General features: G+C 45.2%; 1 protein-coding gene across 2 annotated transcripts in view; it reads left to right on the forward strand.

The window, feature by feature from the left end:
- The window catches only part of COL6A2 (collagen type VI alpha 2 chain), a 65461-nt gene that overhangs the window by 23691 nt on the left and 27193 nt on the right, over positions 1-14577 (forward strand). For both annotated transcript variants that reach the window (XM_089680866.1, XM_089680867.1), the window contains exon 13: positions 6105-6167. In XM_089680866.1, the coding sequence (XP_089536992.1) occupies positions 6105-6167 (63 nt within the window). The remainder of the gene's footprint in view (positions 1-6104; positions 6168-14577) is intronic.

Here is a 14577-nt window from a genome sequence, read left to right on the forward strand (position 1 = left end):
ATAAAGAAGTGCAGAAAATGATAGGCTGCTCAGCTAAAATGATCACAAATGTTGTAAAATGGCAACCAAAACCTGAAAGACGTGGAAGAAAGCGAAAAACTACCATTTGAATGGATAGAAGAATAGCCAAAATGGCAAGGACTCAGCCAACAATCAGCTCCAGGAAGATCAAAGAAGGTGTAAAGTTACCTGTGAGTACTGTTACAATTAGAAGACGCCTATGTGAAGCCAAGCTATCTGCAAGAAGCCCCCGCAAAGTCCCACTGTTGAAAAAAGACGTGCTGAAGAGGCTACAATTTGCCAAAGAGCACATTGACCGGCCTAAAGAGAAATGGCGCAACATTTTGTGGACTGATGAAAGTAAGATTGTTCTTTTTGGGTCTAGTGGCCAGAGACAGTTTGGCAGACGACCCCCAAACACTGAATTCAAGCCACAGTACACTGTGAAGACAGTGAAGCATGGTTGCTCAAGCATCATGATATGGGGATGTTTCTCATACTACGGTGTTGGGCCTATTTATCGCATACCAGGGATCATGGATCAGTTTGAATACATCAGAATACTTGAAGGGGTCATGCTGCCTTATGCTGAAGAGGAAATGCCCTTGAAATGGGTGTTCCAACAAGACAACGACCCCAAACACACCAGTAAACGTGCAACATCTTGGTTCCAGACCAACAAGATTGACGTTACGGAGTGGCCAGCCCAATCCCCGGATCTTAATCCAATAGAAAACTTGTGGGGTGACATCAAAAGTGCAGTTTCTGAGGCAAAACCAAGAAATAGAGAAGAACTGTAGAATGTAGTCCAATCATCCTGGGCTGGAATACCTGTTCACAGGTGCCAGAAGTTGGTTGACTCCATGCAACACAGATGTACAGCAGTTCTCAGAAACAGTGCTTATACAACTAAATATTAATTAAGTGATTCAAAGGAAAGCAAAATCTTCAAACATTTTTCAGTTTATATAGTGAATGTTTGAGTTTGTAAAGAAGAATACAAACACTGCTATTTTTTTGAACAATCTAATATTCACTTTTCTTCAGTTTTTTTAGAGGAACAACACAAATTTGATATATTTTTCTTCATGTTTTGATTTGGAATAGAATGTGTAATGTTCCCAATGCATTTGTGTGTATGGAAATAAAAGCTATTAGAAGGATTATGAGCTTTATTCACTTTTTTCAACACACTGTTATTATTGTGAACACAACTGTATACCCAGTAAAGTGACTGGCCTCAGTCATTCATGCTGATAGCAGAGGAACTAAGCAGCAGACAGAAATGGAACCTAGTGCTCTTAATTGAGATAGGTACACACTATAGAGTGATACGCTTTGTTCATATTTCATGTCAGAGGTTTACAACCACTTTAACCACTTTTTGCCTGGCCTATAGTAAAATGACGGCCGGGCAGAGCTCTCGTCCCTCCAGGAGGGCGTCATAAGACGTCCTTTCCGGATCGTGCGTTGCGCGTGCCTGCAGGGCCGCGCTGTTGCGAGATCTGTCACTGGCTGTGTACCTTGAACACGGCCGATGACAGATCTGTGTACTGGCCCTGTTGCCAGTACCATGTGACCTGCTGTGACCAATCACAGCAAGTCACATGAGAGTTGTATACAATGGATGGCTTCCTTTCATGCCATCCATTGTATACAAGTGTGTCTAGATGTGAATGGTCATAGTGATCACATGCACAGGCTGGGCCAATCACAGCCCATCTGTGTCATGTGATTAGCCGTGGCCAATCACAGCTAATCACAACAAAAACCTGAATTAATCGATTTCATTCAGTTAAATGCTTGCTTATAGCAAATAAATTCTTTGCTATAAGCAACCAAATTGTGTAAAAAAAATACTGATCACTTCCCCAAAGTAGTACAATGTTACTATGGTAACATTATACTAATTTAGTCATAGTGTAATATAAAAACAAATCTTAAAAAAGAGAAAAAAATGTAATAAAAAAAATACAAAATTGAAAATAAAATTACCAGTTTTTTTTTGTACTGTCACCAGTCAGTGTCTCTGATCACTGCCACACCAGTTATATGATGATGCTGTACTGCACTGGTGACAGTATGTAAAAAGAAATTGTGAAAATAATTTTTTTAATGTCTTTATTTTCTAAAAAATTATGACAAAAAAATTACAACTTCAAAAAACTCACCATGCCTCTTTTCAGTCAAATTTAGCAAAAAATAAAAATCCTAGCGGTGATTAACCACTTCAAGACCGGACACTTTTACCCCCTTCCTGACCAGGGCAATTTTCAGCTTTCAGCGCTATCACGCTTTGAATGACAATTACGCAATCATGCAACGCTGTACCCAAATTAATTTTTTACCATTTTTTTGAAACAGATAAGGCTTTATTTTGGTGGTATTTATTCACCACTGGGATTTTTATTTTTTTGCTATGTAAATGAAAAAGTCCAAAAATTTTGAAAAAAAGTGTTTTTTTTATAAAATTTTGCAAATAAATAATATTTCATCATAAATCTTTGCCAAAATTTATTCTGTTATCTTTTTAGTAAAAAAAAAAAATCCAAATTAGTTTAAAACAAAAATTATAATTTTTAAACATTTTTTTTTACATTTTTATAAAAATTTTTTATATTATTATTTTTTTTTTTTTTTACATACTGTCACCCTAGCAGTACACCATGGTGACACTGTACTACTTGTGGGGGGTGATGAAGATTTTTTTTTTTTTTTTTTTTTTACACATTGCTTTTACACCCATATAGGATGTAAAAGCAATCATTTCTCTTTCTCTCTGTGTGCATTCATGCACTCATTGAGAAGTACTGACTGAGCTGTGATTGGTCACAGCTTGTCACATTGTACAAGCCTGTTGTGAATAGGCTTGTACCATGTGACCTCTGTGATCATTCACAGATTTCACACGTAGTAAGCAATGATGTCACAAGTGACATCTTGCTTACTACTTTGCATGTGATCACTGATTGGCCAATCAGTGATCACATGATCGGGACCTCGTACAGAGGTCCCGTCCGACGATCGGTGTTTCACTGTGTCCGGAGGACACAGCGGGCACCGGATCGCGGTGCTGCGTGCTCCCAAGGAGCGTGCACAAGCAGGGTGCGGGGAGGCCGTTTATGAACGGCCACCCGACCCTGCACTGCCACCATCCGGCCGTTTATATACAACGGCCGGACGGGAGGTGGTTAAATACCACCAAAAGAAATATCTAATTGTGTGAAAAAAAATGATAAAATTTTAGTTTGGGTACATTGTTGCATGACCACGCAATTGTCACTCAAAGTGTGAGAGCGCTGAAACATGAAAATTGGCCTGGGCAGGAAGGGGGTAAAAGAGCACGGTATTGAAGTGGTTAAAGGATGGGTGGGCATTAGTGGTGCACCGAAATTAAAATTCTAGTGCGGAAACTGAAACAGACAGTTTTTAATTTTTTTTTACATTTTATTTTACATTTAATTAGTGTGGCTGGCAATTTTGCACTGAAGTCACTAGGGGGCATTTTTGCATGAAAGTCTATGAGACGCAATTTTGCATTGAAGTCACTAGGGGGCATTTTTGCATGAAAGTCTAAGAGACATGACTTTGTATTAAAGTCTATGAGATGCAATTTTGCATTGAAGTCACTAGAGAACGTTTTTGAATGAAAGTGTATGAGACGCGACTTTGCATTAAAGTCTATGAGACACGATTTTGCATTGAAGTCACTAGAGGGAGATTTTGCATGAAAGTCTATGAGGCGCGACTTTGTACGTATTGGCACCATTATCAGCACCTTTTTTCTTATCAGCAAAATGCTGATAACACTATTTTCAGCAGATATGTTTCAGTCGCCGATATATCGGTGCATCCCTAATGGGTATGCAGGCATAGTTCAAGAAAGGTTAATTTTAGTTTAGTGGAGAGGGGATAGAGAAAAGATATGAAGAGGAGCTGATACTTATCAGCAAAGAGCAACAACAACTGGCACAGGTTTTCTAACTGACTCCATTTTGAGTACCTGTCAACAGCAAACATCTGAAGGCATCTACAGGCATGAGTTGATCACCTAATTTGGCCATCTGTAATCTCTTGTCTGTTGCTTTAGGCTAAACCTTAACAAATATGGTATTTTGAGTCAAAGAGTTGAACATTCAGATTATGCAGAGGGTGATGGGAGCACCAATTAAGCTCCTGACCACCATCATGGACATTTGATGCTAGATTGGGTCAGAGTTCGCAACGTACTGGAAATGCAGCCCAAAACATACAGAAATTTCTCATCTGATAATTTTCCTGTGTGTGGCAGTTTTAGATACACATATATTACAGTTATCTGACAAAACGAATATTTAAAATAAAGTCAGTCAATTTGGACTTTGTTGGTTATTTTTTTGTCTTAAATTATAACTAAAGGCATTTTTTCATTTTGGATAGAGTAAAGGAGGATTATAACCCCTGTCAGTCTTGTTTTGCCATCTGTGTCCCTTTGGGAGATTTTCCTTCACTTCCTTTTTCATAGCCAAAACAGCAAGTGAGAAGAAATCCCTTCAAAGTGAGGGAATCCCATTGTGTGTGATCAGGGTCACCATAACTAATGATACCATTGGAAGATCTGCCCTCTATTTCTATGTTCTCAGTGATAACAGTAAACAGGACAAATAGAGAGGGTGAATCTCTCTAATAGAGACGCAGATAGCAATAAAAACCTGATGGATGTTTTCATCCCTCTCCACTCTATCCAAAGCTAAAAAAAAAAGGCTTTGCCTTTAGTTATACTTTAATGATATGATGAGACTACAGTAAGAGTTTATTTGGACAACAAAACCAGTCCCGTGATAAGAAAAATTCTGTTTCTTAAATGTGTGCTGATCCCAAGGCTGGAAATCCAACAGAGAAAAGCAAGGAAGCCACCAGATCAGCAATACATCCAGAAAGAAAATTTAGCAAGGCCAGCCTTTGGTTTAAGAGTCATCTACTGAGGCTGGACAGCTGGCAGGTGCTCATATAAGCCCACAAATAAATGTAAGTTATTCAGCTCTTGGGCATCTTCCAAATTAGCCATATGGCTAGTCTAGACCTTGTCCCAGTTTCACATATACTGTATGTCATGTCAACTGAGACATTTTTGGTGAACTGGATACAAAGAAAAACAAACAGAGGGCACTCCGGCCTAGTGCATTATCGTAAGAAAATTTATTGGAATGATAAAAAGTAAGTATTGTACTCACAATAGGCAAACAGGTCAAAGGCACATCACACTAAATAGCGGTGGCCAACCCACATTGCATATAAGTCCAAAAAAATGGAACCCTGGACTTCCAACAGGCTAATGCGTTTCGAGGTCTCAACCTCTTCCTCAGAGCCACCATATATCCAGTGACATTGGGCTACCCCGGTCCGTTGAGGGCAGCAAGGAGTGCATTTTCCAAGATACCTGTGATGTTACCATAACCCTAGCGAGTCCATCCCGAAGCGCAGGTGTACAGAGTTTGCTGTATTTTTGTTGAACTACATGGAATAGTTAAAAAAATTAAAGTTTTTTTTTGTGTTGATATGGCACTTACTAAATATAAAAACATGAGAAAAGATAACATAAAAAAGTGAGAAAATACCCATGTGACCAACCTGTTTTGTTTTGTGTTTTCATACATTACATTCGTTTGACTACCGTAAGAAGCAACTGCTTGTTTTGTAAAATTTATGTTCCTATTTTTTTTTTAAATAAATAGCTCTAAAGTCTCAATGGCATATTTTTTTTCCTAAAAATATGGGCACTACTCAAACATTCTCCACTAGAGGGAGCCCAAAGATTTGCAATGAACTGAGTCAGTGTGATTCACGTAAAAAATAGTCTGCCAATGCATACTTAGCAGAGTCAGCTTACTTGTATTACCGTTTCATAATGCCTGTTTTTAGTTACAAAATGCCATACATAGTATAAAAGTGTCATGGAACTCTGATTAGTTTAATAGTGTCTACATATAGGCAATGTAATGTGGACAGTCTCCTTAGCATATTTTAGCATATGGTATAACTACACACTCAACTGCTAAGGACTCTAGACTAAGTTTAATGCACCTCTTTTTAGATTGTTAATGTTTGAGGATTTCTTTTTCCAGGGTGATGCTGGAAGGCCAGGACGTAGTGGACCACCAGGGCCATTTGGAGAGAGAGGAGATAAGGTAACCTGACATGGACAAGACTGCTGTTAGAAATCACGGGGCCCTGTACAGCCTAGCTGACGGGAATAGTGCACCAAGCCTAACAGGCGGCTCCAGCCTCATGAACAAACCTCTCTTTCATGCAGAATACCTGTGAGAATGAGCCTTTAATTATGTTTTTTTTTTAATGATATTTCTTACATTTTTTAAACAGCCTGTGGGGGTTGGTGAGATATCAGGGGTCTAAACAGACACCCAACGTGTCACTTTTGAGAAAAAGATTGAGGACACAGTTTCCTCAATCCTGTCTCTAGCTGCAGAGTGAATAAACACGTACCTGATTGGAGACTGAAATGACGAGGTCGGCCTCACTTGTGTCACTAGCCCTGACCCCACTGGAAGTGGAACAGAGGGTGTCTAGGGACCAGGGGGACAAGAGTGCCAGCAGATGTTGTTTGCAGCTCTTGCAGTTGGAAAATTTGGAAGACTGATGAACCTCCAATTCAGGAACAGTAGTGTTATGCAGATCTGGTATGGTAGGTCGCCAAGTGTGCACCAGAGAAAGGCAGGAGGCAGGGATGGGAGACAGAAGCAATGTCATAGGAATAGCCGGGGTCATCAATGGGCGGACAGCGAGGTACCAAATCAGAAGCAAGCCAAAGTCAGGAGCAGAGCCGAAGTCAGGAACCAGTATCAAGCAGGAGAGTAATCAGAGTCAGGTCAGGAACAAGCCAGGTCAGCAATAAGGAAATCACACAGGAACGAGCAGGAAACGGGGAACAGCTGAAGACCAGTCAGCGCTCAGCACAGGCAGAGGCACCTTTTAAATAGTCCATTTAACGCCAATCTTCACCATGCACGTGCACGTGCGTGTGCGTGATTGTGCATTTCTGTGCACATGCGCACGTCTATTCACCAGCCTTCTCACAGGAATTCCCTTACACAAGGCGGGCCACAGAGGAATTGGTTTCAGTAATTGCACCCACTCCTGCCGCTCTGGTCCCCCCCTGTTGAAGGGGCCCTGTACAGGAGGGAAGGTGTTACCCCCTTATCAGTGGCCCTGGACATGGAAACATTTTGATGCTTTCTGTGCACTTACTACCTGAATGTTGGTACTTTTGGAATATGCTTATCATAGAAACTCCTTCCATTAAGATACTCTTTTTTTATTTTTACTATATCAGAAGACAAATGTTTTATAGATAGATAGATAGATAGATAGATATACTGTATATACAGTATACATTAATTGCTCAGAAGCGTCAAGATAATTGTCACTTAAATCCTCATAATTTACCTATTCTCTATTTCTCTAATTTACAATATAACATTAAAAAACTATTAGAATATTATATAGCTATATTCTTGTTTAAAGGTTTTTGGGTTTTTTTCATATTTAGATTTCTACATTCTCTTCTTTCAAAAATGTATGAACAAGGGCTATTCATTTTTCTCATTCATTGAGGGACACAGGGAATCTTTAACTTTTGGATAATAGGGCCACCTTCAGGGGGATTGGACAGAGCCAAATTTAAAATCTGTAGGCCAACCCAGGGTAACCCCTCCTATTTTCAGGATTTCTCAGTTTTTGCCAGTGTGCTGTGTTAAAGACTAACCTGTTTTTCCTAGCACTTTTATATTCATTATTTCTTGAATCATACCTGTTTCTGCATTGCTGCTAGAATGACCTTCGGACATTGTTTTTCATGTGGGGTGCTTTCAATATTCCGCTCAGATAAAGGCTACCTGCAGAGTGCTTTCCAGGTCCAGAGCTGCTGGCATTATATCAGTGCTTGCCCTACTTTTGAAGACTCACTTAGTGAGTAGGCTAATTGTGTTGAGCATTGGCAGCTACTTCATTTACCTTGGTTGCTGGGCACCTCCCGATTCCAGCCAGTTTTTGATACACAATCACTTAAGGCCTTGTCAATGTCTGCAGTTTGGAGTTCTATTGCCCTCTGCTGCTGAAGTATACAAGGTCTTTGGAGTCATATTTAACTCTGTAGTGTGTGATTGGATCCTCTCCTCTCTTAGCAAAAGTTTTTTCTATGGTCATGCAAGACTTTATGACCCAAATCACCCACTTATTTGCTGATTCCTGATTGTAGATTCTATATCTGATTTGCCAGCAGCCTCAGGTGCTTCCTTGCCATTGGCCACAGAGACTCTAACTCTAAGGGGTTGATTTACTAAATAGAGTGTGCACCTTGCAAAATGCAGTTGCTCCAGAGCTTAGTAAATAAACAGAAGCTCTGCTGACTTCCATTATCCAATCATGTGCAAGCAAAATTCAGTTTGTTTGTTTTTTTTATATTCCTTGCATGTGATTGGGTATTCTCTGCAAAGTGAAGCTTTACCTCATTTACTAAGCTCTGGAGCTACTGCACTTGCAAGGTGCATAGTCTATTTGCCTTTAGTAAATCAACCCCTCTGGGGTAGGCAGTGCACTTTGCAAAGTGCAGTTGCATTCTGCAAGAGCAGTTGCTCCAGAGCTTAAAAAATGAGCAGAAGCTCTGCTGACTTCCATCATTCAATCACGTGCAAGCAAAAGTGCTGGGGTTTTTTTTTCACATTTCCTTGCAGGTAACTGAGTATTCCTTGCAAAGTGAATCTTTATCTCATTTACTAGAGTAATTGCACTTGCAAAGTGCAGCTGCACCTTGTATGGTGCACAGTCTATTTTCCTTTAGTAAATCAACCCCTAAGTCTCCTCAGTCCTTGACTAATGAGCTTACCCCTAAGTTGTCACAGTCTATGGTTATTACTCCCAAATTAAATGAGACTTTTTCAGCTTTGATTGCAGTGTGCACCACTCTAAAACTGGAGGATTCAACTGATGCTTCTTCCAGTACTGTTTCAAGCCTTGGGTAATTTGCACTTGTTTTTCTAACAATTGCTCTATGGATATTTTAGGCATCCTGAAAAGCTGATTACTCCCTCTAATTAGCTTTGTATCCATTTGGTGAGGATTTGAGATGGAAATGGTCTATTCTTACTATAGATAAGGCAGTGCCTTTAACAAGGTGCTTACTTATCTGGTAGAGGACATGCCATTCTTTAGGGATCCAATGAATAAGCATTTGGAAGTGCTTTTTCTAGAATATTGTTTCTGCCCTTTCTATCTTGATACAGAAACTGCTGCCCTCTTACTCCTTGATCAAGAGCTTTATACAAAGGGTCTCCCATGTGTCCCCCCAACCAATTCCCATTTGCTCCCTGGAACCTGAATCTAGGTCTTTTTGTGCTTCTGAAACCAGCATTTGAACCCATTAGAGACATTACTCTTGTAGCTATCACCTCTGAAAGGTGAGTTTCTGAAATGTCAGTCTTATCTAGCAATTAAGCCTGTCAGGGATCCCGGCTCCGTCTGCCGCAATCGCGGCTCTGTCCCCCGCGCATGCGCATTGGCGGCAGATCACGCCGGGACACAGGAACTAGGTCCCGGCGAGCCGCGGCTGACAGGACGCCGCGCATGCGCAGTAGAAACCGCGGGTGCGCCTCAGGCGTCCAATGACAGCCGGGGGCGCGTCCTAGCCAGCCAATGACAGTGCAGGGCGCACTATTTAAAGATGCCCTGCACTGTCACAAATTGCCGCAAGGTCTATATGTGATCCTGAATACCTGCTCCTGCTGTGACCCTGTTTTTTGACCCTGACTACGCTGCCTGCCCCTGAGATTGACCCGGCTTTGTTCTGACTATTCTACCCGCTCCTGTGATTGACCCGGCTTTGTTCTGACTATTCTGCCTGCTCCTGCGTTTTGACTCGGCTTATCCCGACTGTTCCTACGGATTGATTTACCTGGCTGACCCTGCGTGTGACCCGACTACTCCTAGCCCGCCGATTCGGTACCCCGCTTACCCCACGGGGCCACTATCCGTACCACCCTGCTGGGGCCGCCATCCTCTTCACAGCTGGCTCTCCTGGTACCTACATACATCCCCGGAGGCCTCCTCGGCCGCTGGTGGCCCGCTCAGAGGTCGTGACCTGGCCCGGGACTGTTTCAAGTCCATCCCCACCATCAGGGGCCCTGGTGAAAGCACAGCCCGGGCTTAGACCCCACGCTCTGGGTAGGTCTACCAGCTGGCAGACGGAGGGCTCCGCCTGGCGGATCCTAACAGTACCTTGCGGCCATGACAGAGCCAGGAAGTGGACCGGCGTCCCTAGAGGATATTTGCCAGCACCTGGCAACTTTGACCCAGGCTTTCCAGAACTTCCACAGTTGCTGCGCCCGACTGGAAGACCGCATGGAGACATTAGCCCCCCAGACTCCCCCTGCTCAGAGTTCCCCGTCTGTGGAACCTCCCGCTACCCCGGTATCCAGAGCGGTTGCCACACCCTTAGCTCCTGAACCCCGCGTTCCCCTGCCGGAGCGGTTCCGTGGGGACCGGAGCCGCTTCCGAGCCTTTCGGAACGCTTGCACACTATATTTTGACTTGCAGCCTCGCACATTCTCCTCCGAGACCGTCAAGGTGGGGTTTATAGTCTCTCTCCTTCAGGATGAGCCCCAGGATTGGGCCCACCGTCTGATGGAGAGGCGCGACCCCCATCTTGACTCCGTGACCGAGTTCTTTCAGGCTATGGCCGTTTTGTATGACGACCCTCAGCGGGCTGCTTCCGCAGAGGCTACCCTATACTCTCTGCGACAGGGCCGCCGGGCAGCGGAAGAATACGCGTCCGATTTTAGGCGTAGCATGGGAGACACCAGATGGAACGATGCGGCCTTATGTCACCAGTTCCGCATTGGACTGTCTGAACCTCTCAAGGATGAACTCGCACGAGTAGGCCTACCTGACTCCCTGGAAAGATTGATTGAATTGGCCATTCAAATTGACCGTAGACTAAGGGAACGTCGACAGGAAAGGAGCGGCCAGGGTCAAAGGGTGGCATGGATTCCATCAAGAGATACAACTCCAGCCCCAGGGAACCATCCGCGAAACACGGAGATGGGAGACAACTCGGAACCCATGCAACTGGGACTGGCCCGTTCCCACTTATCGGTCGAGGAACGCCAGAGGAGGCGCTCACTGAACCTGTGTCTGTACTGCGGGGAAGCTGGTCACCAGGTGCGCTCCTGTCCTGCAAAAACGAGTAAGTCCACGCCCGTTTCTTGTTCCTTACCTGCAGGCAGGGATGATCAGTCTAGTTACCTGGCCATTCCTGTGTCTTTACAGCTCCCCGGAGGAATATTGTCGGTGACCGCGATCGTTGACTCAGGAGCCTGTAGCTGTTTTATTGATCTGACTTTTGCCCACCGGCAAAAAATCCCTCTCCAGACCAAAGAAAGGGGGTTCAACATTTTCTTGGCAGATGGGTCCAGTATAAAATCTGGGGTGGTGGACCAGGAGACACCACCCATTTTCACCACTATGGCAGACCATCACCAGGAGTTCCTCCGTTTGGACGCCATCGCCTCCCCCCTTTTTCCAGTCATTCTGGGGCTCCCTTGGCTGAGGGCCCATAACCCCCAGATTGACTGGGAAAAGGGAACGATTCATTTTCGGTCACCCTATTGTTTGAGTCACTGCCACGTCACAGGACCCATGGTTCCCCGGTTCCTCCTGTGCTTGGACGGAGACACCAATCTATCCCAGGTGATTCCTCCGGCCTATCATGACTTCTTGGACGTCTTTAGTAAGCGGGGAGCTGACGTTCTACCTCCACACCGTCCCTACGACTGCCCCATTGACCTCCTACCCGGGTCGGAAATCTCTTTCGGCCGTATCTTCCCCTTGTCCGAAATGGAATCGGGGGTGCTGAGGGAATATATCGACGAAAACCTTCGGAAGGGCTTTATTCGTCCTTCCACATCCCCAGCCGGGGCCGGGTTGTTCTTTGTAGAGAAGAAGGACAAATCGTTACGGCCCTGCATAGACTATCGTGACCTAAATAAAATTACGGTAAAGAATCGTTATCCCTTACCCCTAGTCCCCGAGCTCCTCCAGAGACTGAGATCAGCAACGATATTCACTAAATTAGACCTGCGGGGGGCCTATAACCTTGTTCGTATCAGGGAGGGGGATGAGTGGAAGACGGCGTTCCGTACAAGATTCGGTCACTACGAATATTTGGTGATGCCGTTCGGGCTCTGTAATGCCCCGGCGACTTTTCAGCATTTTATCAATGATGTTTTTCGCGATTTTCTTGATATTTTCGTGGTAGTTTACTTGGATGACATCCTAATTTTTTCCCCCTCACTGGAGGTTCATCGGGGTCACGTGTCACGGGTCTTAGAACGGTTGCGCCAACACGGGCTATACGCTAAGGCTGAAAAGTGCTGTTTTGAACAGCACGAGATCACATTCTTGGGACTGGTTCTCTCTTCCGCGGGGGTCGCGATGGATCCCCAGAAGGTCACGGCGATCTTAGATTGGCCAATACCCGCCGACAAAAAGGGGGTACAGCGCTTCATCGGCTTTGCTAACTTTTACAGAAAATTTGTTAGGAACTTCTCCGGCCTGGTCTCCCCGATCACGCAACTGACGAAACAAGGGGTCCGCTTTAAGTGGACCTCCGAAGCTCAGTCGGCCTTCGATAAGCTCAAGAGACTGTTCACCTCTGCTCCCATTCTCTGCCATCCGGATTCTTCGCTCCCATATGTGTTGGAAGTTGACGCCTCCGAAAACGCGGTAGGAGCGGTTCTGTCCCAAAGGAATGGTACCAAGGAACTACTGCACCCTGTGGCGTTCTTCTCCAGGAAGCTGACACCAGCGGAGCGCAACTATGACATTGGAGATCGGGAGCTCCTGGCCATTAAAACCGCTTTGGAAGAATGGAGGTATTTACTGGAAGGGGCCACTCACCCCATCCTAATATTTACAGATCACAAAAACCTAGAATATTTAAGGACGGCAAAACGACTGAGACCACGCCAAGCGAGATGGGCTCTTTTCTTTTCTCGATTCTCATTCCATATAACGTACCGACCCGGTACTAAGAATACCAAACCAGACGCCCTGTCCCGCATGTTTGAGGACCCCGACGACGCTGCGGTACCAGACACCATCCTGCCTTCTGGAAGCTTCCTCGCGCTACAAACGGAACTGCGCTCCCGGCTTCTTGATGCTTCGGTAAGACTACCCGTTCCGTCTGGGTCACCCCTCCAGAGCCACGGTGGCCTGTTTTGGAAGGAAGACCGAATCATGGTCCCAGAAGAGGTGCGAACCTTGGTCCTAGGGCATTGCCACGACCATCCAATGGCAGGTCACTTCGGGGTGACGAAGACTCTAGAACTGCTACGGCGCTCGTTCTGGTGGCCGGACATGATCAAGGATTGTGAGCGTTACGTCCGGACGTGTCCCACCTGTCAAAGGAACAAACCCTCCAGGAGTAGGGCATGGGGATTGTTACGTCCATTACCTATACCCAAGCGGGCCTGGCAAATGATAGCCATGGATTTTGTGGTCGAACTCCCACCATCCCAAGGCCACACAGCGATAATGGTGATCGTCGACCGCTTCTCGAAGATGGCGCATTTCGTGCCCCTGGAGAAGACCCCATCGGCACCGGAAACGGCACGGATCTTCATTCGGGAAGTGGTAAGGCTTCATGGAGTCCCCAAAGACATTGTGTCGGATCGGGGGGTGCAATTCACCTCCAGGTTCTGGAACGCCCTATGTAAAGCGCTGGGAATCAAGCTGTCGCTCTCATCCGCCTACCACCCGCAGACCAACGGTCAAACCGAGAGGACCATCCAAACGCTGGAACAGTATTTACGATGCTACACCTCCTATCTCCAGGATGACTGGCTGACGTTGTTGCCTTCTGCGGAGTTCTCATACAACAACTCAAGTCACTCAGCTACGGGTCAATCGCCATTCTTTTCTAATTACGGGTATCACCCCACATTCCTCCCTGATCTAATGCCTGAAAATCTGGTGCCGGCGTCGCAGGACATCTTGAACTTCTTTTCCGTCAACAACAAGACTATTCAGGAAGCCATCGCTAAGGCCCAGGAGGACAGTAAGAAGGCTTTCGACAGAAAGAGAAGAGGAGATTTACTGCTTCAACCAGGAGATCTGGTTTGGCTGGCAACAGCCAACTTGAAGATGCTGTGCCCCTCAAAGAAGCTGGGACCCAAGTACATTGGCCCATTTCCTGTTAAACGAATGGTCAACGAGGTGGCCTACAAACTCTAGCTTCCGCAGACTTTCAAAATACATCCTGTGTTTCATGTATCTCTCCTGAAGCCGTCCAGACCAGATCCCTTCCCAGACCGAGAATCCAGACCTCCCGAGGCAATCGCCATAGGTGACCAGGAGGAATTTGAGGTGGAGGCTATCCTCAGTTGCCGAAGGAGGGGGGGCCAGACTCAGTTCCTGATAAAATGGAAGGGTTATGGTCCTGAGGAGAACTCCTGGGAACCCGCCCAGGACGTTCACGCGCCCAGGCTCATCCGGGAGTTTTTTCGTGCTCACCCGCGGTGGAGAGAT

Source organism: Staurois parvus, unplaced genomic scaffold (genome assembly GCF_062004578.1).
Source record: "Staurois parvus isolate SC_StPar_1 unplaced genomic scaffold, SC_StPar_1.0 ptg000251l, whole genome shotgun sequence".
Taxonomy (NCBI): Eukaryota; Metazoa; Chordata; class Amphibia; order Anura; family Ranidae; genus Staurois; species Staurois parvus.